This window comes from Zophobas morio, unplaced genomic scaffold (assembly GCF_036711695.1).
Source record: "Zophobas morio isolate AGI-343-1 ecotype UQ-CSIRO unplaced genomic scaffold, CSIRO_AGI_Zmor_V1 ptg000044l, whole genome shotgun sequence".
Lineage (NCBI taxonomy): Eukaryota > Metazoa > Arthropoda > Insecta > Coleoptera > Tenebrionidae > Zophobas > Zophobas morio.
The window spans coordinates 10428046-10451286 of record NW_026972149.1 but is presented as its reverse complement, the minus strand read 5'-3'; the positions used below and the strand labels follow the sequence as shown (position 1 = coordinate 10451286).

Sequence of the window (23241 nt, the reverse complement as noted above, 5' to 3'; positions counted from 1 at the left end):
CCTGTTTTTCAAGGTAACTTGTTAATAAAGTTTAATTTTTGAGAAATTTGTTTTTTAAAAGAGTCAAAATTTTAAGAAATATATCCTGTTTTATCAAACGTGAATATGGTTTCGGCCAAGGAAAGTTACCATTTAAAAACACTTAAAATTCGTCTTTTAACCCTGTTTTTTCTGTTGGGCCATTTCAGCACACACATGAATACATCCAAATACGTTTCAAAGGTTTATTAAAAAAAAAACATTTTTTGAAACTAATGTATATGTTAATAAGGCTTAATTTGGAGTACTTTGTCTCTCATTCAGATGTGGTAGAGTCCGATGTGGTAGAGTCCAATGTGGTAGAGTCAGATGAGGTAGACTCTGATGAGGACTTAGAACTGTAAAAACCACATTAAGTATATTAAATAGATTAGAATGTTATGTAGCCGATGAGTCTTTTAACGCGTTTCATAGCTCGATCCCTCTGCTTATCTGTTCGGAAATGTACCACATACACTCCTTCATTGTATGTATTTATCTTAATGACTCTGTCCTCCCTGTCATCAGCACCTATCAGATGAACGGGGCGAAAATTTTGGTCCGAAATGTTTACATCATAAGGAGAAATTCTAATTGCTTTCCCCGTGATGTTGACTTTGGCGTAGTATTGTTTGTTAAAAGTTTCTATACGTACGCTGGCAAGTTTCATGGTTAATCGGTTGGCTTGTCTACACTCTTGCACTTCCACTAGAGATTTTATCAATGCATTTAAATCTACAAAAATTTTTTTTTTCAAATTTCTACAGTTTTTGGCATGCGTACCCATCGCCATGTTGATAACGATAAACTACAGATAAACTGAAATAAACTCTTTAATTTGCACAGGTAGTTTGGGTTGTTTACAGGTTTACAGAATGTACAGAATAGCTGATTCCAGATTTTACCCTCAAAAAATAAAATGCCGAAATATTGTATTCAGAACTGTAAAAGTCACCGGGGCCATTTGTTTCGTAAACTTGGGAGAAGGAGAACAGAATGGATTGATATCATAGGTTGGAAAAAACTACTAGAATAAACAAACTTTAACCAGCGAACATAGAGAAGCGACATAGAGGCTGATTTTGCAAAACCACCCTTATTGACATTGGAGTCCTCCACCGCCAAAGGCAAGCGCCAAATTTAAATAGTCGATGCCAATAAAAACCTTGGTTCACTATAATTGTAATTCGTGTGACTTGAATGAAAATGAAGGAAACAGTAAGCAGCTTGTAATATTCTGGTAAATCTAGTGTCAATTTGTCGAAAGTAAAACGCGTCGTTAAAAATATTGTGACATTTCTTCTGGTTAATTTTATTCCTAGTTAGAACCAAACACTGCTGCCAACCTAAATTGCGGAGTCCTCAACCGTCATCTAATTTAAACTATGGCGCTTCTCCATATATCTAATAGTACTATTAGCACTGACTATTAGATATATAGCTTTAACCAGAGATTTCTTAGTAACTAAGAAATCTCTGGCTTTAACCAAGCTTTAGTTTGACAGGTGTCAAACTATTACCAACCCAGTAACACAAAAGTTACTAGACAGCATTATGCAAATGGTCGCTTACGACTGAGCTGTCATCTACAATGAACTAAGTCCGATTGCTCCTATTGAGAAGAAGCAAATGCGGGACTAGATTGACAGTTGACAGTCAGAGTTACCAACAACTTAAAAATCTAAGTGAGATTTGTGCACTGTATTGCATACACCAGAAATCAAAGCAAGACAAAACAAATAGGAATGTAAAAAAAATGTAAAATTCTTGGACTCATGAAGCTTGATTGAATTCTATTCACTTAACATAGTAAGTTTTTAATTAATTTCAAAACTGTATGGAGCATTGGAGCCTGATGAAGTTAGTCTAAAGTTGAAGCCAGTCTCTGCTTTATAAAGTTTTCCATTTACATAATATAATAAATTATTAATTACGTAACAATAAAAAAGAATTATTAATTAACAACAAAAAGGATTAATATCCAAATGGTATTGTATCAAAGTTTTCTAGAATAACTCTCTTGTCATAAACAAAACCAAATTCTTTTGTTTCTATTTTGTTTAAAAGTTCTTTAGTTTTAGTATCTCTTGTAATTCGATTATATTGTGTACTGATTTTTTTGTCTTTGTATTCTAAAATATTATTTCGTTTAATTTATTGACATGTATATTATCAAGTCTGTCGTCTAATAAAATTTCATAAAATCTCTTAATATCTGTAACATATTCTGTTGCGCCCATATTTTGTCTTTGACCAAATTTACCCCACAGATTTTTGCAACAGCTCTCTTTCCAGGATTATTTTCTATTTTACCCAATTCAATACCTAGATTTTCTTTTACGGCTTTTCTATATTTTTCTTCTGATTCAAAATTATTTCTCCATTCACTTGTCTCTAACTTTATTTTCATAAATGCTTTTACATATCCTTTAAACAAATAACTCGATTTTTGTTCAAAATGCCAAACTTCATCAATAGGTATTATTTTGTATCCTTTTTCAATTGCTTTTTTTACTTCGTTTGTACACCAGGTTCCTCTGATAATTCTTTGAGATTCCGTATGAGTACATTTATCTTTTGAGTGGACGTAGTCGACGAATTATTTAATTTTGCACACAATGGACATAATGGAAATGTTAGTTTTTCACCGCCAGATTTGGATTTATTTTTAACAGGTAAAACGGGGTGATACAAACCTCTTGGTGGTAAAATTGCACATTTTATTAAACCATACCGTTTGGTCCATGAACGTCCTTAATAAAAATAATTTTTCCTACAAACTGTAAAAAAGTATAATGAGCATGCGAAGCGTCCATTTCATGGACTAGTGCTCCGCGCGCACTAGTCAAAGACGTTTTTTTCATGAATTCAGTTTCCAAATTAATTAACCTTTCTCCCTAAATATCTAGTTGTCCTTTATTGACAACATTATATTTATCAATTGCATTAGCAGTTTTAACTAATCTTCTATTACCAATATCGATATATCTTTTTGTAGTGGTTAGATTCGCTAGCGGAGCTCTCTCATTTTTTTTAATCATGTTACTGAGTTCGGGTTTAACAATTTTTAGAATACTTTGAGAATCATCTTTTTTAATCATATTTTCTAATTCGGGTTTAACAATTTTTAAAACGCTTTCTGAATCATCTTTTTTAATCATATTACTGAGTTCAGGTTTAGCGATTTTTAAAATACTTTGAGAATCATGTTTTGTAATCATATTTTCTAATTCAGGTTTAACAATATTTACAATAGTTTCTGCATCATATTTTTTAATCATATTACTGAGTTCAGGTTTAACAATTTTTAGAATACTTTGAGAATCATCTTTTTTAATCATATTATCGTTGACTTTATCCACAGCAGCATGCAAAGCACTATTCCACTTTGTGGACGCTGACGTTAAATATTGTAAATTAATAGCATCGCCAGGATTTTCTAATTAACTAATTTGTGCCCTGCAATATCATAATCACCATTTTCTGTTAGATTAAATCCTATACCAGGTGGTCCTCTTGTTGATTTACCTCCTTTTTTTCTATTTCTTCTAAGGACGTATTCAGATGTCATCGTCTTCGTCTTCGACTCTGGGTAGGCCTTGCCTGTCTTTGACACCGGGATTTTTAAATCTCCTCGTGAACCTTTGGTGAATTCTAGATTGGCCTGCGGAGCCGTAGTCCCATTTAGGGACGCTCTGCGAGTCATTTATGGGTGTAAAATTCTTTCTATATTTCATTTCAGGATTTTTGAAATCAATCGTTAAGCAATCAAAATTTTTTATGTTATTTTCATAATATTCCCAGAGTTTCTTATCCAATCCCTTTTCTCTATATATTAAGCTTATATTATTACCATCACAGGATGGAAATATCAAAATATAATTACATTGTAAACGAATTGATTTTGGTACTCTGTACCAATCCCGCGTTATGTAAATCATTGAAGCATTCATTTTTCTTCCACGTATAGCTAAATCTATCAGTTTCTTTTGATCTTTTTCCGTTACGAAATCATCAACAACAATCAAATTTTGTTTATCTCTATCTAGTTCGTCTACATCTTGTATATCTGATGAAAAGTATGATTCAATTATATTTTGAATTTTTTCATCATCAAAGACATTTTGTAATAATTGATAAAAAGGTTCTTCTAAATCTTTCGCATACAAATAAAAAATATCAAAAAATAAATATTCTAAAAGATTGACAACAATATTTGTTTTACCAAAACCGCTTCGTCCTGTAGCTATTAATATAAAAGGCCATTTTGGCGCTAATTCATTATTGTTATAATGTTCTTTTTCATCAGCTTTAATAAAATCAATAGGCAAAGCGTCCCCGAAGGGAACTAGGGGTCCGCAGGTCGAAGACATATTCATTTATTTAACACAAATACCGTAAATAATGCAAACCGCTTTGGCGCAGAAGTTAAAGCGTCGCGCTCTGAACATGTGCACATTCTTTCGCAGCGTGTTCGAATCCTGATGGTGTGCAGAATCTTTTGTGTTCGAATTAATTAATAAAAAAAATATTTTCAAAAATAAAAATCAAATTGTAAAATTAAATTTCAAAACGAATCAATAAATTCAAAACGTTTCCAAAAATTCAAAAAAAAAAAATTGAAGGACTTGCTTTATGATTAGTAGCAGACAGGAGTCTACAAATAGTTGATGCAAATGATTCTAGATGGCAGGTTGTTATTAACTTATATTTTAACTATGTGAGGTTATTCTATGAAGAGGTATTAATAGAAGAAACAAATTATGTGGGTGTTGCTGCGTTAATTTCAAATCTGATTGAATTTTCAGTAGATGTATCTGATACTTCAACATCACAATTATGTTGGTATCCAGACACAGCAGATTCAGCAGATACATCTCAATATAAATATGATGCGCAAAATAAATCTGAAAAATTTAAAGATTTAGACGTTGATATAAAAACTATTATTTCAAAAATCACAAATAATTCTGCATTCAATAAAGGATATTTAGAGAGATGGTTGTTAACAAAAGATGAAAAAAAGAATAAAAAAAAAACGAAGAAGCCAAACAAGTCGGAGACATATGGACAAGGAATAAAATTGATAGGAAAAGAGGGTTAAGTAATATATCTGATATTATGAAAAATGAGAAAAACTAGACCTTCAGGTGATGTTTTAATAGTTGTTGAAAATTTATATTATTTAATTGATTTTCCAAGTTTTAATGTTAAAAGTGGATATAATGCTCGATCTATTGAAAATTTAGGAATACCAAAAGGAAAAAGTGATGCAATATTTAGAACTTATTCTGGAAAAACATATATATTTTATGATAAAGTCTTGTACATTGAGTTTGATGAGTGTTTGTTTAGATCAAAGAAAAATGGCCTTATTTCAGAATTATTTGCTGGAATACCTCCAAATATAAGCAGAGCATTCAGATATAGAAATTTATATTTCTTTAAAGATAAAATGTATTATGAATTTGATGATATTTCGAATACATTAGTTAAATCTGATAAATTTGACTTGACAGTTTTCGGTTTTAAATGTGGGCTTATCGATCAAATAATAAAACTAATTAATCGTCTGTGATTCACCTAAGGTATGCTGTATGATGCTACACATTTTCATAGTTTCATTAACTGAAGGAATTTATACTTGAAATATGTATACAGCCTGACTGGGGTTTATTGTGACAGATTTTAAGGGGTGATAGTTTGCATTATTTTGAGTAAAAAACCTTAATAACATTTACAGCTCAGACTTATTCCAAAAGAGTTATAGAATACACAAATTTCATAGCCCACCGGTTGAAAACCGCTGGAATTCACCTGATATATTGAAGTTTTTACAGTTGTTTTATTAGAAACCATGACAATAAATTCAATAATAAAATAATACTTCTGTTTGACAATTTGTCAAAGTATCTGTGAACATGTTTTAATAAATTTAAGATGGATGTCAATGGGTATTCACTTAGAGAATTAGCGGACATTCATTTAATTTATGGAGAGGCACGCGGAGTAGCCCGTGTGACAGTGCGTTTGTATGGCACTCGTTTCCTTCACCGACGGTTACCCTCAAGAAGAATGTTTCAAGATCTGCACCAGCGACTCCAAGAAACGGGATCCTTGTTACCTAGAAGAGTCGAACGAGGTCCACAACGCCCTCAGCGAATTGTCAACATTGAAGAAGAGGTGTTGGATGTTGTACATGATGATCCTGGAATTAGTACAAGATGCCTTGCCAAACGATTTAATGTGTCTCAATGGACCATTTAGAGAACACTACGAGAACAGTTGTTATATCCATACCACGTTCAGCGTGTACAAGCTCTATCTCCAGCTGATTATCAACCCCGTTTTGCATTTTGTAGTTGGTTCCTACGAAAGGTAGAAGAAAATCCAGACTTTCCTCGTATTATTTTGGCATCAGACGAGGCAGGATTTACGCGTCGGGGAATTTTTAATAATCACAACGTTCACGTTTGGGCAGATGAAAATCCGCATGCCATAAGACAAACCCGTTTTCAGCAGGAGTTTTCAATTAATCTATGGGCCGGTATTGTAAACAATTATCTTATAGGACCTTTTGAACTACCCCCGCGGTTAACGGGTGCCATTTATTGGCGATTTTTAAGAAGAAATTTACAGGAAGTGTTGGAAGAAGTGCCGCTACATATCCGGGAAAGTATGTGGTTTCTACATGATGGGGCGCCACCTCATTTTAGCCGTCTGGTACGACAGTTTTTAAATGTTCAATTCCCTGAAAAATGGATCGGGCGAGGCGGGGCTCAGCATTGGCCTGCCAGATCTCCCGATTTGAATCCGCTAGATTTTTTCTTTTGGGGCCACATGAAGTCGTTGGTTTATACAGAAGAGATCAGAACAGAAGATCACCTCAGACAAAGAATCCATGAAGCCACCAATATCATTCGCGGGGACCCGGAAATGCTCCAACGAGTGCAGGAGCAATGAATTCATCGTGCCAATGCTTGTGTGAGAATGAATGGAGCTCATTTTGAGCATTTGCTTTAATAAGGTGTTTAAAAATAAATAAAATTACTAACAGTAGTATTTAATTTTTTCTACTTAGTAAAATTTAATATTACATAGTACAGTGGTTCTCAAACGGTGGAGACACATAAAGTTCTGACTTAATCATACGTTTTAGACCAAAATGTTATTAGGCTTTTAGAATCAAAATAATGCATATTGTAACCCTTTAAAATCTGGCACAATATACCCCAGTCACCCTGTATGTACTCCTATATTTTTTAAATGATTTTAAAGACTTGGTCATTTTCTAGAGTGTACACCGTTTCGGTATAAACCAAATTTTCCAACTCACATAATTCTTTTAAATAAATTTTATCTTCATTTTGGACAAAACCGTATTCTTGCTTGGAAAAGCGGAGTATTTTCCTCGAAATGTTGACTTTTTTAAAAGGGTAAATTTCCCAAAAATTAGAATTTTAAGAGTTTTTAAATGGTAACTTTTCTTGGCCGAAACCGTATTCACATTTGATAAAACAGGATATATTTTTTAAAATTTTGACTTTTTAAAAAAGGGTGATTTTAAAAAACCGGGCAATTTCTTTAAAAAATTTAACTTTTTAAAAGTTACTTTGAAAACCAGGCTAAAATCATTAAAAATGTGTTGTGTTATAAAGGGGCCTTACTAGTAGTAACTCTTATCCTGTAATCTGAAAATCAATGTTAGTATCTTAGCAATATTTCAAGCAAGTCGGTTATGAAGTGTTTGAAACTGAACATAAAATCTGCTGATTCAAATTTATTAATACACACTTTTTGAGACACTATTGACTCATATATAAAGTGGTCTGTCATTCTACACATTCAAGGTCAGATTTATTTAAAAATGTTTAGCGATGACGTCATCACTTTTTTAAATTGATTAATATTGATTAATGTTTTAGTATTTTCACGATAATGTTAACACGTGGTTAAAATTTCGAAGTAATCAGTTCGGTATTTTCTGAGATTATCTGACTAATAAAATTTCCGGTAGATAAACATGCCGACGGCAAAGATACACCTGAATTTTCATGTTCTACGGCTCGTGGATCGCCAAGAAAACATGAAATTAGACTTAAACACAGTCAGAATAATACAATACTTCGCCCGGGTATCTTTCTGGAAACAAAAATAAAACAAAAACGTAATACAGTTTCCAAGAAGAAACATAACGACGACAGGAATTTGTTAGAAGCTGGCGAAGTTCGCGATTCCCTATATTACATAAAGGTAAGTTATTCCAGTATTACATAAAAAATGATAGGTGTACTCACCTGCTACTGTATAACTTTAAAATGTATTACATTATATCGACTATCCCGAAAGCAGTATAGCTAACAGAATGAATAAACACCGATATGAAGTATTGATCAGTGAGACGCTTGTAAACAACATTTTTAAAATTAGACTCTTTCAAAAGAATAAACAGCCATTTTGTGCCACCCGAAGGTCAATTCTAGTTATTAATTAAAAATGCGTAGTTGTGCTGATTTATACCAAACAACTTTTTCACTTTGTAACGTAAGTCGGACGAACAACACACAATGAGGTCTGATAAATGATTCCACGATTCCACAGTTTTTGCCGTCTTGGTTTGGGAAGAAGAATAAGAACGCTAAACAGGTTTTGTCAACTATTCTCTACTACCGTACAATTTCTATAGAACAAAGAAATAACTAAACTTACGGGAATACTGTTTGAACAGTGAACAAATCGCAGATGCGGGGACCAAGAAATCTCAGTTTTCCAAGCGAAAAGCACCGTTCTCCGGGTTCCTTGAAAGCATTTTCAGAGATGTACGAACGCTTTGTTTCAAGACAAAAAGAAATTTTGGAATTGTTTATCTCTTTTAGAATTTTTATCTTTCTCCAATATTATTAAATTTGTAACCTTGATGTGACACAAAATGGCGGTTGTGTTTACTCGTTGTAGGTATAGAGCTTTATTCGCAACTATCTTATCTCCACCACGACCGTCCAGAACAATAGTTACGCGATCATTGACTGGTGAAATGAGGCGAAGTTGCAATTTGTGAACTGTTAATACAAAACGACATGGTATTTTCTTATCAGATGTTTTTACTAACTTCTGATAAAATTTATGTTTCCAAAAACAACGTAATGGAAATACGATTCGTAATTTTTTCTGAGTAAAATTTGTAAAATGAAAGAATCACTTCGGTGCCTCGTTGCATATAAAACTGTATAATTATTGTTTGAGTTTGAGTATTGTCGCCACAGTATCGATTGTTAAATTGCTATCGAAACACAAAGTTGCAGGACAAGTTGACGTTCATTGTAGTATTCAGTACTTGTCGCTTTCTAAACTAATTTAAAAAACTATTATACGATTACTCGTGAGCGGATATTTTCTTCGAGTTAACGTTCTCGAATGCTGAAACTTCTCTCGTGAAAAGCTCGGACAGCATTTGCACGTATTAAATTCCCGATAGCTAGAGGAAGAAAGAGGGAAAATGAAAAAAAAGCGAGATATGATCATTTAAAAACTGTTATAGGGTAATCTGTGCTTGTCACTTTGTACATGTTTTGTTCAACCCCTCTCACCCTTGTCTTTTGCAAGCGCAGATCCCAAATCACTGTTTTTGACCGTTAATTATTGACAACCAATTAAGCCCCCCGGCTTCAAAATTCGCCGAATTAGCAATATATTTATTTAACTCGGTCAATATGTTTACTTTGGTAATAACGGAAGATTGAATGAATTTTTGTTTTATTTTTTGACGCATTATTCGAGATATATCTGTCTCGTTTCAATTGCAGTGGTGACAGTCGGACAACTTAGCTTATTTCATATTAATTATATTCAAAGTACTTGTGAGCTTGACGAGATCAAAGTTTGAAAGAGAAGTTTCAGAAACCTTTTTCGTACATTCTCTGAACATGCCGTTTGTAGAATAATTCATAAAGCAACACACCTATAATTTAAAGAATGCGTATAAGCTACAAATCTTCTCCGTTCTTTCACTTTCCCTTAAGAGGAGCGGATGTCAATAGCACCCTACATTTTGAGAAAACAAACTGGGAAATATCTGCATCAATCCGGAAATGATGTTACTTCGTTGATTTATTTGAAGCCTCGTTCGACCCTAATTCCTTATAAAATTCACAATCTCGATCTGCGAAACTCAATTATTGGGGATATATTTCGTCGCAAAGATTTATGGAAATGTACAAAATTTCCTTCAAGTCAAAAGCATTCAGTTAATACCTGAGTTCAACTACTTACGATGATTTAAATTCCTTCTTGCGAAACCTTAAAATCGTTCCATCGTCATGTAATTCACAAAGTGCGCCTAACATCCAACAAAAATTCAAAATATTTCAGCACGTAGAAAGCTGTGTAATTTATATTAAAGCTAGCGTGTGGGACCCGGGTGTGAGTCGAAACTGCGAAACCTAAGTAATTATTTATAATAATTTTTGCATTATCGATCCACACAGGCTAGGTGCGGTGAACGGGTTTCGTTTTATTAGAATAAACTAGCGAAGAGTGCGTAACTCACTCACACCTTAAAGTGGTCGCCCAGATTATAAATAATGTACCTGGACGATATATATTAATAATAATAATAATAATAAGCATGTCAGTCAAAGTAGCTCAGCACAAGTAGATCAGAGTAGTGTAGCTCACTTTTCAGGCGATAGGTAAATGATCGACAGTCACACTATGGTCATTTGGGTGGAGTGAGAAGTTTAAAAAATTTAGGGAAAATGTTTTGTGTGTGAATGAAATGAAAAAATCGTTTTAGAATCTGGTCGTCCTTTTTGGTTAAATCTTTACATTAGTTTCTTTCGAAGGCAACAATTTTCTTCATAAAAAATGGTTGCCACTCGCCGAACAAAGAGATTGTTTCCGCGTGAAAAAATCATATGCGAGGGGGCGTCGGCAATCGCACATTATGTATATTAATATAGAGTCTCGTAGGTAAAGAATTTTGTATAAAATCACAGCTGGCGTCGCGTCCTGATAAAGTCGAGATGAAAACCATTTAATTTATAATAGATTCTTCAGCTGAGAAATTCTTAATAAAGATCACAACAGAAAATTCCTTATATCGCGAAATATGTGTTCATCAAAAGAATGGCATGTCGATATCCTTGCCGCGAATAAAGTAGTGTAAAGCAGAATAAAAACGTGTCGCGATCAATGATTAAATAAAAATTCCGATTTTTATGAAATACGCGAGGACGAGATTGATCATGTTTTATTCTGTTTCCAAGAAATTGGAAATAATAAAATCGTGAATTTACATTTAGATCGGATGAAATTTAATTAAGTCTCGTAGAGGTAGGTGAAAAATGCCAATTAAAGCGGTTTTTAATAATTTCCATTGTTTCGAGTGACAACGTTGCCGTTCGCAATGGAATTTCTTAATAAATGACTGCGGTTATGTCACTGGGAAAACGTTAACTTAAACTGTTTTTAATTAGTTTTTTCTAGAGGACGGAAATTACTGTTACCCCATTTTCGCTTTAACTGCCTGACGCGAATCAGAATGTCTTCAATTTCTCGAAATGTCAATGTTTAGCTGAACGAGAAAAGATCGGTTCAAAAATTCAACCGGAACCTGATTGATCGCATCCCTTCTTTCTTTAATTTGAACTTTTCCATTATGTCGCAGAGAAATTAGGGCGAGGAGTGAATCTTTCTCCGATGTTTCTTAAGATTCAAAGTTTAATATGTGTTTTAATAGGTTCGTTATTAATTCGCGCTCTATTAAGAGATGATATATCACAACTTTAGCAATTTAGTACATGAGATAAAGGAAATTTCTGAAATCCTTAATAATTCTGTTAAAAGTGAGACGACGACGACGACAACGACGACGAGGGGACGGGGCGAATTTCTTCATTACGTCTCTATTGTTGATGAGAATTTGATATTAAGCTCTCAAAATGAAAAAAACATCGCAATTTGAAACCTGTTCTTTAATTAAGAAATTTTTTCCAGATAAATGCTTTAATTTCGACGTCAAAAAGAAGTCCGTCGGTAAACAAATAAATAAGGTTTAATTTTCAGGAGAAGTAAATAACATACTTCAAAGTTATATTACAGGCGTATTCTTAAATTAAAAGCTTTTGAGAATCGGTATGAGTAAATCAGAAATATGAATTTCGGAGAAATACCGTCGAATCCAGTATTCGAGCAAGTCGAGCGGCGGAATTATTCAAATTGTCGTAAATTTAAATGATCGAATTAACCGAGATAATTGTGCCGAAATATTCATTATTTTAAGTTAAACACATGCGCAGTGATTTTTATAGCGAAATTAGAAACAGCGAACGCGCGTAGAAAATAATAGGTAAAAATTTACCTGGCGCCTCCACCATTTTTGTAAACAATCAACTTTTACTATTTGATTGTAAACTCGCATCTGATCAATAACAAGGTCGTCGGGATGTTCCAGAAACGAGACACCCATTCGTTTGTTGAACGAACGATCGAGAATGAGTGTTTTAGTTAATTAGACGATTAACTAATCCTGGCGGAATTAGAAAATTTCATTGTTGATAATAGTATTCCATTTATAGAGCATAGAGAGGGGTTGGGTGTTTAATCAATTAGCGCTGATCGGAAGAAGCGTTTTGGCATCCTCTGGCAAACACAATTAAACTGATTATCGCGCTGTGGAGATTATGGAATTTATTCAATTTGTCGTAATGGCGAAGTTTTGTAAATAAAGGGAATGTGACATAACTGTCTTTCAATATTGGATATCATAAAAGACGTAACGCTCCCGAGCGCTGCTTTTATGTTATTAATGTATGCAAAGAGGGCGTCCTTAAACTCCGCGCTAGGTGTATAATGTACGATATTTTCCTATCTGGTAGTGTCAATGTCAATATGCCGACAGATTGATGAGTTAAAATTGTGTAGGGGGATTAAAATTTAGGGTAAAAGCGCGTTCGGTACTCAGACAAAGTTAGATCGGGTACCTTTTCTCGGTATAGTACCACAGGGTGATCCGGTCACGCTGCGACAAGGATATACACATGCGCCAACACTCATTGATCTGCAAGAACAGCATCCGTAGGAAGCTGCAACGTGCGTAAGGCCATTCAAGTGGAAGTATTATTAGGAATCACGCGGTGACGAGGACGGTGAGCTAGAAAAGCAGGCGCAAGGGTGGTTCGTGCGCGGTCCATGTGTCATACAGCATCCCTGCTGCTCTGGTTTGGGCAGTGGGCTCGCGGTAGCGCAGTAGCACTTTGGCGGAGGAGCATCCGACTCGCAATGGCTTTAGTATACGAATGTGCAAAGTAGGCACGAGATAGTAAACATGAAGTAACTAAATCTAAACAATCTGGCGGTAAAACTAAACTATATGTATATACATGTGTATGTATAGTATCTCCTGTACTGATATACATAGGTATATATGTATACACGCTAAACTTAAACTCATGAACCGAACATTAAACTAATTGTGTATTAATAAATAACGCTGCTAACGCTAAACCCGAATAAATAATAAACGATTCTAATATGAAACCGCAATAAACCAAAAACTTTAAACTAAAATCTAAACGATTGTTAGAACACAGCACTGGCGCGAGCTCTTTACTGCTAATATCGCTACCCATGGACAGTGGCATGCAGCAATGTCAATTCTACTGCGGCCCACGAGCACTGACGCTCTTTGTCCTCTTGCACATCTGCCTGTCGCTACCGAACGGTAGGCTAGAACTTGATCTTAGACTTGTTTTGTTTTGTTTGATTTGGTGGTTTGATTTAATTTGGTTTGTCCCACTTAGTAAATAGACTTCCTGTCCTACATGCCTGCAACGAACGCCCTAACAACATGATACACACCACCCCTCACCAACGTCACGTAGCATTCTTCTATATCGAATCAGTATTCCTCTCCCGCATCCCGCCTCATCATAACAAAATAAACATCGCGTCGGAGAAAACCTCCACTCGGTCACGACTTTAGGCATGTACCTAATCAAACACCAATTTGGACTTTCCCTTCGCATTTATATTCTTAGCCTGGATCAAGGTCATGACTGAAATCATTAACCTTACGCAACAAAACTGATGCTATGCTTTTTATTTAATTTTAGAATCTTTGGCGGGATACAACGAGAAGCGACTTCTCCACAAACTGCTTGACAATTATAACGTACTGGAAAGGCCGGTGGCCAACGAGTCGGATCCTTTGCAACTTAGTTTCGGTTTAACTTTAATGCAAATCATCGATGTGGTACGTGACTTTTCCCCGTGCATGCATAAACCACCCCCGCATAAATTCGTTTTCTATTTCCAGGACGAGAAAAACCAGCTGCTCATCACGAATATTTGGCTGAAATTGGTAAGCTGTTATTGTTGTTGTTGTTGTTGTTTTGAGTTTTTGAGTAAGAGAGGTCTTTATCTATACATCATCGAAAGATGGGTGGGACGAGGGGGTGATTAGTATCTGTAATATCGTAGTCGGTCCTTTGTGGCGACGAACACAATTCTGGCGTGCTCATGTGAGTGTGAGTTTTGAGGAGTGGAAATGTCAATGGCGATAAGTTGATCGGTGTGCGAATAATTTGACAATCGTTGAACGCGGGGGCGGGTCGGTCGCGCCCTAACATCGGTTGACAGGTGGCCTATCGCCTTCCAGATCAACGATTCACGTTGGTCCGTTTCAGGAATGGAATGACATGAACCTACGGTGGAATGCAACAGAATATGGTGGCGTCAAGGACCTCCGCATACCTCCGCACAGGTTGTGGAAGCCGGACGTTCTCATGTACAACAGGTAAAAACGCGACACTTCCGAAAACTTTGTCCAGATATATCACGATTTGCATTCGTCCAGCGCTGACGAGGGCTTCGACGGAACGTATCCTACGAACGTGGTGGTCCGCAACAACGGCAGCTGCCTGTACGTGCCTCCCGGAATTTTCAAAAGCACTTGTAAGATCGACATCACGTGGTTTCCTTTCGACGACCAGCGATGCGAGATGAAATTCGGAAGTTGGACTTACGACGGATTACAAGTAAGTTTTTACATCGGTAGCTTATTTCCGATGGATGATTAACTCGGTTTTAGCTGGATCTACAATTACAAGACGACTCGGGAGGAGATATCAGCAGCTTTATTACAAACGGCGAATGGGATTTGCTAGGTAAGCTTTAGGAAGATAATGCCTTGACGCGGATATTAACGGCGGCTTATTCCAGGAGTTCCTGGCAAACGGAACGAAATCTACTATAATTGCTGCCCAGAGCCGTACATCGATATCACATTCGTCATCATTATTCGACGGCGGACACTGTACTACTTTTTCAACTTGATCGTACCGTGTGTGCTTATCGCTTCAATGGCAGTATTGGGGTTCACTCTACCCCCGGACTCCGGAGAGAAACTCTCCTTGGGAGTCACGATTCTGCTGTCTCTGACGGTATTCTTAAATATGGTCGCCGAAACGATGCCCGCTACCTCAGATGCAGTCCCGCTCTTGGGCACCTACTTCAACTGCATCATGTTCATGGTGGCGTCGTCGGTAGTATCGACCATACTAATTCTCAACTACCACCATCGCAACGCTGACACGCACGAAATGTCAGAGTGGGTAAGACGAACGAACCCCCTTACCGCAACAGCTGCACAGTTTACATCCTTATTTTCTCTGCAGATAAAGGTTGTTTTCTTGATTTGGTTACCATGGCTTCTACGTATGCACAGACCACACGAATCGAGCGATTGTGAGTACGGGCAACAGCCGAGTCGACCCGCATCTGTGGCAACGGATCGAAAACCGCTGCACTTTCAAGACGTGGAATTGAAAGAGCGCTCTTCCAAAAGCTTGCTCGCCAACGTGTTAGACATAGACGACGACTTTAGACACAACCATCGAGGCGGCGGAACTCCGACGCCGTTACCGACAGCGACGTTCTTCCGAACAGTCTACAGGTAGGTCGATCGACAAAAAACAAAACAAACAAAAAAAAACAAAAAAAAAAAGAAACGGTAACGGGAAACTAAAAAAAAAAGTAAAAACGACACGTTCGCTTTCGATTTCAGGCAAAACGAAGACAACGGAAACGGAGGTCGATTACACGAATCGCTTGTGTCGAACCACTCTTGTCTAAGTGCGGATTACGAGCTGGCGCTGATCTTGAAAGAAATCCGGTTCATCACGGACCAGCTGCGTAAGGAAGACGAGGCCGCGGACATCACCAGAGATTGGAAATTCGCGGCCATGGTGGTCGACAGACTGTGCCTTATTATATTCACTCTGTTCACGATCATCGCCACGTTAGCGGTGCTGTTCTCGGCACCTCACATCATCGTATCGTAGCTACCCCGGCTCCTCGCAAGACCTTTCCCGAAGCTAGATACAGTAGCTGCTGACGATTTCGGATGGGCGTCTAGTAGGGTCCGACAGACTTCGACCCGGGTAGATGCCGTATCCGTATCGATCCTGACGCTCGCGCCACCAAAACCCATCAATAGTTGGCAGTCGTTTTATACGGAAATTTGGTTTTGTATCGTGTTCTTTAGGGTATTAACACAATCATACTGTGATAAATCAAGTTAAATGTTGAGTTAGTCAGACGAGATCGTGAAACGGCGCGGTAACTAGACGGGGCGTTCCATTCTCTCCTCCTGCTTAACATGGGGTGATAAGGCCGGCCGAGGGTGGTTGTCTGTTCGCCTCTTGTTTGGCGGTGCCTAGCACCGAAAGAGGCTGCGCCATTTGCGAACCCGACAATAGTAATGTGCAATGTTTTGTCCGCGAAGAGAGGAGCACGATTGTTTCTGTCGCTGTTCCCCACTTCGTATTGTTACTTGACACATTGTTAATGGCGTTTTATATTGTATGACGTGTAGAACTATATTTTTCTCGTGGAATTTGAGATAATTTAAAATGATTAAAATTCATTACTAAAATTTATAAAACAAAACGAAATGTTGGTATAGAATAATTCGGATGAAGTCTTAGAAACTGCTTCATCTTTTTTTTATATTTTGTCCGTCTAGCATGCTACGTAGGTTGTAACTGTCATCTATGGACTTCTATATCCTGTACATACAGAACCTATCTTAGGAGCATAGCTGGTGAAAAAAAAGCACTTGAAATTCTAACATATCCTTTCAAAGTCATGTAACGTACAGAGTCGTGTGTAAAAAAATACTCATGTCTCGAGTGGGAAAACGTCGTGCGTGTTTCCGGTGTCGCAACAATCACGCGGGAGTGCCTCACATCGCGCATTTTTCTCTTACTCATTTCAATACAACACACAAACATTTTCTAATTTGGCGGTCAATGTTTCGTTGAATTGCTGAAGCAACGTCCGGACTCCTCGTCGAATGAAGGAAGTTGCTCAAATAATAATAAAACGCCGAAAATTGACGTCGACTCGTAACCGAGTCCGGGAGTCCGGATGCGGCCGCGCGCGGATTGTTTCGCTGGACCCGGAACAAATCTGTCGCAACAATACATCGCCAACGTTCTTCCACTGTCAAGCAAGACAATATCTCATCAGTTAGGGCTATAATTCTTATTCTTAGTCTTTATTTACGTCTTAATATAGCAAAAGAAAAAAAAAGTTAAATGCGGTAAATACCGAATCCATTGCGAGTGCGAGCCCATACCCGTTTATATTTTAGGTTTTAGGCAAATTAATGACGAATGGCAGTTCGATTGTTATCGCTGATTACGCAACGGCGGAAACGCTTAGCGTCATCTATCTCTCTTAATGGCTTAAAGAGGCTGGCAGGATGCTAAAGAATGGTGTCTTCGGATGGTCGCTTTACCCTGCGAAAGTAACCATCCGAAAGCGCGCGACAGCGCGCAAATCTCTTTCGATGATATACATAATATTAAGTAATAAATCTCGCGTTCCATTGTTATATAAATAAGTACTTCCCAGAGAACTATTATTCACTAAAAGATGCTAATCGGATTAAACACTATTTTAAAGAAACTCGACAATCCATTATTGGTCGCTAATTAACGACACGAGAGGGCCTTTGATACAGCGCAGAAGATCCAGCTGTTGGGTGAGGATGCGACCTGTGTGGCGTCTTTTGCGACTCTGGGGGACAACGCAAAAACATCATCAGCGGCGCTCGTCGCACCCTCAATCGCATCAAAGCGACAAGTACTGTTTTCTACCGAAATTGTTGTAAATTGTATCACAATGGATTGTACTTTGTTAAATGAATTTCAATTAAACTTGCAAATGCAGACGTTCTCTCTTATTTAACGCACGTCACGGTTTGTGAGCGAATCAGCGCCGAAACGCGCCAAACCGAGCAACCAACCCCTCCGTCTCCTTTTCGTTCCCACTTCGTCCCTCCCGCTTAAAACAAACAGAATTTTTGGCATCGCTCTCGCGTAAGCCCGAAGAATGTGTCGAGATTCCCGTACGACTAACAATCTGGCCGAGACGCATTCTTGGAATGCTGTTGTCGTGCATGCAAGTGCTCGTACAGTGGCGGGCTCAGAAAAGTTTCGTCGTTTTTGTGTTCTAGTGTGACGCGGTCGTCGTCAGGAAAGTTTTCTCAGTGGCCCTGACGAGACCCGACACCGGGCTTCCGTTTTGTGTTCACCTCAAATTACTCGGTGCGAGCGCGGCATGTGACCGTCGGAAGATCCTAAGAGAAGTAATCAGAGCCGTCTCGGCGCCTCTGACGTTGCGACTCGCAAGACGCATGCTTCGCGCTTCTTTACCGGTCGATAATAAGGTGGGAAGCTGCACGGATTGGCCCAAAGAACAGTCCTGCGCCCTCATCGCGTGCCATCTAGTCACGATACTCATAATTATTTCCGAGGGGGTGGTGTCGCGCTACGTCCACGCTGACTTTCTCAGAATGACTTGGAGGGTGTGTGCGTGCCCTTACTTAAAACGCTGAGTGAAAGGACATGTTGCGGCGAGCGCAGGATGTTAGGAACGCGTAGACAGTGTCCGGGAAGCGGAAACTCGAATATTGCGGCGCGACGCCAGGAAGCTCGCGCTCTGACGTCCGCCCAAGCCATGGACTTGAGCTGCCGCGCCAGATCTCGATGATCCCGTAAGCATCCTCGAGTGCCATGCACCAAGTCGTAATGTGGAGCGTCACGGCGGCTCAGCTGCTGGCCCTGATTCTCATCTCATGTCTCATCGTCATAGGTAAGGGCGCCGGCACACCCACTGGCATGCTGAGTGACATGTAAACACAGCCCCTCCCCTCTGACTATTGTTTCAAACAAAGGATTCTCCCTTCGTACGGTCGCACCGCGGCTTCGACCACACTTTCCGCACATTTTTTGCGATTTTTTTTGGGTCGAATCGCCTCGAGGAATTAGCGACCCTTAACTACACCCATATTTTAGACTCTTCTAATGTCATCGTCGTATCGCCTTTAATACCACATAATCCCGATGCGATTAAATGCAAATCGGTCTTTCTTCTCCAGGCGAAGGTTCCGAAGATGAAGAGCGTTTAGTTCGAGATCTCTTCAGAGGATACAACAAGCTGATACGCCCCGTTCAAAACATGACTGAAAAAGTTGACGTCAGATTTGGCCTAGCTTTCGTTCAGCTCATTAACGTGGTACGTTTGCGAAATCAAAAATAATGCGCCGATTTTAACCACACTAATAAATTTTCAGAACGAAAAAAATCAAATCATGAAGTCCAATGTTTGGCTCCGACTGGTAAGTGAATTATCGTCGTTTTCCTCGTTGTTTTTATATTCTTCGTTTGATGTAGGTGTGGAACGACTATCAGCTTCAGTGGGATGAGGCTGATTACGGAGGAATTGCCGTACTCAGGTTACCCCCCGACAAAGTATGGAAACCTGATATAGTTTTGTTTAATAAGTAAATTGCGTTTCGTAAAAAGGGAGAACACTACACTAATTTTTAATGCTTTTAGTGCTGATGGCAACTACGAAGTGAGATACAAGTCTAATGTGTTAATTTACCCCAACGGCGAGGTGTTATGGGTACCGCCCGCAATTTATCAGGTGCGAACATAAATTGGGTCAGCCTTGTAAAATTTTAATGCCTTCGTTTGCAGAGTTCTTGTACGATAGACGTCACCTATTTTCCGTTTGACCAACAGACTTGTATCATGAAGTTCGGATCGTGGACTTTTAACGGTGATCAAGTATCGCTAGCTTTATACAATAACAAAAACTTCGTAGACTTGTCAGATTACTGGAAGTCTGGAACGTGGGACATCATTGAAGTGCCCGCCTACCTCAATATATATGAGGGTAATCACCCTACAGAAACTGATATCACATTTTATATTATCATTCGCCGCAAGACTCTATTTTATACGGTCAATTTAATACTTCCTACGGTACTCATCTCGTTCCTTTGCGTACTTGTATTTTATTTACCAGCAGAAGCCGGTGAAAAGGTAGCGTCCGTAGCGCCATCATTTTTTCCTAATCCGCCCTAAACATATTTTTCTGTTTTAGGTGACGTTGGGTATTAGTATTTTACTATCACTTGTAGTGTTTTTATTACTCGTTTCGAAAATCCTGCCACCGACTTCACTTGTGTTACCGCTCATCGCGAAATATCTCCTCTTCACGTTTATCATGAACACCGTTAGTATTCTCGTTACGGTAGTGATAATCAACTGGAATTTCAGAGGGCCTAGAACGCATAGGTTGAGTATTTAATCAGAATAATTGATGCAGCTAAATTATAAGTTATGCGTTCACGTCGTAGGATGCCTTCGTGGATTCGTTCTGTGTTCCTGAATTATCTACCGGCGATGTTGCTGATGAAGCGACCACGAAAAACAAGATTGCGATGGATGATGGAAATGCCCGGAATGGGCATGCCGCCCCACCCTTACGGTTCACCGGCAGATATTCCAAAACACATAAGGTAAGTCGAGTTATTCAATTTACCTAACCACGTTAACTAGCACATTTCAGTTCAATTGAATCACAAAGCAAAGTCGAAGTAATGGAGTTATCCGACCTGCACCATCCAAACTGTAAAATTAATCGAAAGCTAAACTCGGACCTGGGTGTAGGTGTAGGATCTGAGAGTTGTAGAAGAGAAAGCGAAAGCTCAGATTCTATACTTCTATCACCCGAAGCTTCCAAAGCAACGGAGGCCGTTGAGTTTATCGCTGAACACTTACGCAACGAAGATCTTTATATTCAAGTGAGGAAAATTCGCGCGGTGTTGCGGTTTCTGATTAATACATCCGTGTTTCTGTTTTTTGCAGACCAGGGAAGATTGGAAGTACGTGGCTATGGTGATAGACAGACTCCAATTGTATATGTTCTTTATCGTAACCACAGCTGGTACGGTGGGGATCCTCATGGACGCACCTCACATCTTCGAATATGTAGATCAAGACAGAATCATCGAAATATACCGCGGCAAATAAACCTTGGCTTTCCCCATCGCTGGCTAACAAATCATGTGGCTTCCATGCGAGAACCGCACAAGGCCTACCGGTTTGGTGTTCGGTAATAGTGACTGGGGCGGCGTACCATTTTTTGGTCCGGCCCGTTTTTCTTTTTCATTTTTTGAGACACTGCAGCGTCAGCGCTTGGTGATTGTTATAAACAAACGACGTACTACCGGAAATGATTTATTTTCTTCCTTATATCGCCGAGTGACAATCGTTATGATTCCGCGTGTGCTAGATAACGGAAGGCCTGAATAAAAAAAACGGTGTATTATCGATATCGTTTCGTTGTAGTGTAACGTTGGATGACGGCCGACCGGCCGGTTCTTACGTACACTGAAATCAGTTGTTAACGGTGGCAAAAGATTCGTATTGTTAAAGACCTGAATCCGTAGTCAGCTCAAATGCCAGATTGTAAAGTCTCCCGGAGCCCTCACACACCGCTGGTCAGGGGTTCTCTCTGCCGGCGCGCGGCCGCGCAAAGGTTCCGCCTCGGCAGGAGGACCACCACGAGGTAACCAGTAGGCACCACACCCTTCGTCGAGGACAATAGACCCGTGCGCGAGCTCCAGCGACATCAGTCAAATATTAACACTGTCGTATGTTTAGATTAGAGTAGAATGGATGAGACTGGGCAGTGTTATACTGTAATGTACTGCGTAGCGTCGTGTCGGCGGCCTGAAAAAAAAACACGAAAACTCCTGCCGCCTCGGCGCCAGGTCCAGGTTCATCCCTATACTAGTTGCGCAGGCCCTCGACAGCAGACAGCCCGATAGCCGTTGACACCAACTCGTTGTACATACGAACATGACTCTAATCAAGCACCTTTTCTTTTCACACGTTGTAACATCGTATACGTTTAGTTACACTTTTTTTTTCCCACCGAGTCAAAGCTCGTTTGACATATAGGCCTAATTTCCTGTTGATCATTTTTATTTCTTTTTTAACTAAACGTAAAAAAAATTGCTCAAACTCGGATGTGTATGCAATCATCAATATTCAATAGAACCGTTTAATAAATGTTTATATAAATATGTACAGTAATGTGATTGATCACTATAGGCACGTCTTCGACTATTTTTTTCATTCATTTCGGCTCATTTTGTTTGAAATTTCGATCAAACAATATTAAAATATCACTATTTCATAAATAATTAGAGGTAATAATGATTCTTTGGTCAAGTTCGATGCATGGATGTGTATATTACTGAATGGTCTTCCAAAGTTTTAATATTGTTTTTTGGAATTTTCATCCACGCATTTGCGACACACTTTTTTACGAACTATATACGCAATAACGGGTCATAGCTGTACATTAGTTAGCTACACGTGCTAATAGTTATCAGATGTAAAAATAACGTTGTTACTGATAGTTACTAATATAGGAATCTGTACCGTATAGCACTGCCTGCCCGTGTTTCAGCACATAATCGCTTGGAACACTTATTGACTATTTAATACAATAAATAATCATTTACCTGTTATAATGTTAATGTACCAGACAGATGCATTTACAATAAAAATACGCAGAATAATTGTTATTATCTGCTATTTTATTCTCGCACACGCCCCCACCCCGAATTCCAACACGTGCGACTGAAAATTTCACCCCTCTCGTTAAAGTTTATAAATCTAACCTCGACACAACTAACGTGACGTCAAACCTGACGTGTGCTAATTAACGGCACCCCGGTTAGTCACTAACAATCGCCAAAAATAGGCTTCCGATTAATTCTCCGCCGTAAAAACTTCAACACACGATAATTCACCTTGTCAATAAATTTTCCATGTTATCAAAACAAACCCAAAC

At 38.4% G+C, this 23241-nt stretch overlaps 3 protein-coding genes across 6 annotated transcripts in view; 2 read left to right on the top strand and 1 right to left on the bottom strand.

Annotated features, from left to right (window-relative positions):
- Nucleotides 1–386: 386 nt before the first annotated feature.
- LOC135141926 (uncharacterized) overlaps nucleotides 387–23241 on the bottom strand; it is a 32947-nt gene continuing 10092 nt past the window's right edge. Inside the window, exons 2-3 of the mRNA XM_064073531.1 lie at nucleotides 802–1045; nucleotides 387–753 (exon numbers count right to left, since the gene is read on the bottom strand). Coding sequence (XP_063929601.1) covers nucleotides 410–753; nucleotides 802–811 — 354 coding nt within the window. The 5' untranslated portion in view covers nucleotides 812–1045 and the 3' untranslated portion in view covers nucleotides 387–409. The remainder of the gene's footprint in view (nucleotides 754–801; nucleotides 1046–23241) is intronic.
- Nachralpha7 (nicotinic Acetylcholine Receptor alpha7) lies at nucleotides 13214–18253 on the top strand. Of its 3 annotated transcripts, none has more exons than XM_064073520.1 (9): nucleotides 13218–13738; nucleotides 14130–14269; nucleotides 14333–14377; nucleotides 14703–14812; nucleotides 14873–15053; nucleotides 15107–15182; nucleotides 15238–15629; nucleotides 15693–15970; nucleotides 16082–18253. In XM_064073520.1, exons 1-9 carry the CDS (start codon nucleotides 13645–13647, stop codon nucleotides 16356–16358), a joined length of 1593 nt encoding a protein of 530 aa, XP_063929590.1. In that variant the 5' UTR covers nucleotides 13218–13644; the 3' UTR covers nucleotides 16359–18253. The 3 variants fall into 3 exon arrangements, with proteins under 3 accessions (XP_063929589.1, XP_063929590.1, XP_063929591.1); XM_064073521.1 differs by lacking the exon at nucleotides 13218–13738 and adding an exon at nucleotides 13769–14065; XM_064073519.1 differs by having other exon boundaries at nucleotides 13214–13738; nucleotides 14130–14377.
- Nucleotides 18773–22975, top strand: LOC135141923 (acetylcholine receptor subunit beta-like 1). 2 transcript variants are annotated; one of them, XM_064073523.1, is made up of 10 exons: nucleotides 18773–19176; nucleotides 19463–19599; nucleotides 19658–19702; nucleotides 19758–19867; nucleotides 19923–20013; nucleotides 20067–20414; nucleotides 20476–20669; nucleotides 20732–20893; nucleotides 20962–21178; nucleotides 21243–22975. In XM_064073523.1, exons 1-10 carry the CDS (start codon nucleotides 19098–19100, stop codon nucleotides 21405–21407), a joined length of 1548 nt encoding a protein of 515 aa, XP_063929593.1. In that variant the 5' UTR covers nucleotides 18773–19097; the 3' UTR covers nucleotides 21408–22975. The 2 variants fall into 2 exon arrangements, with proteins under 2 accessions (XP_063929593.1, XP_063929592.1); XM_064073522.1 differs by having other exon boundaries at nucleotides 18784–19176; nucleotides 20944–21178.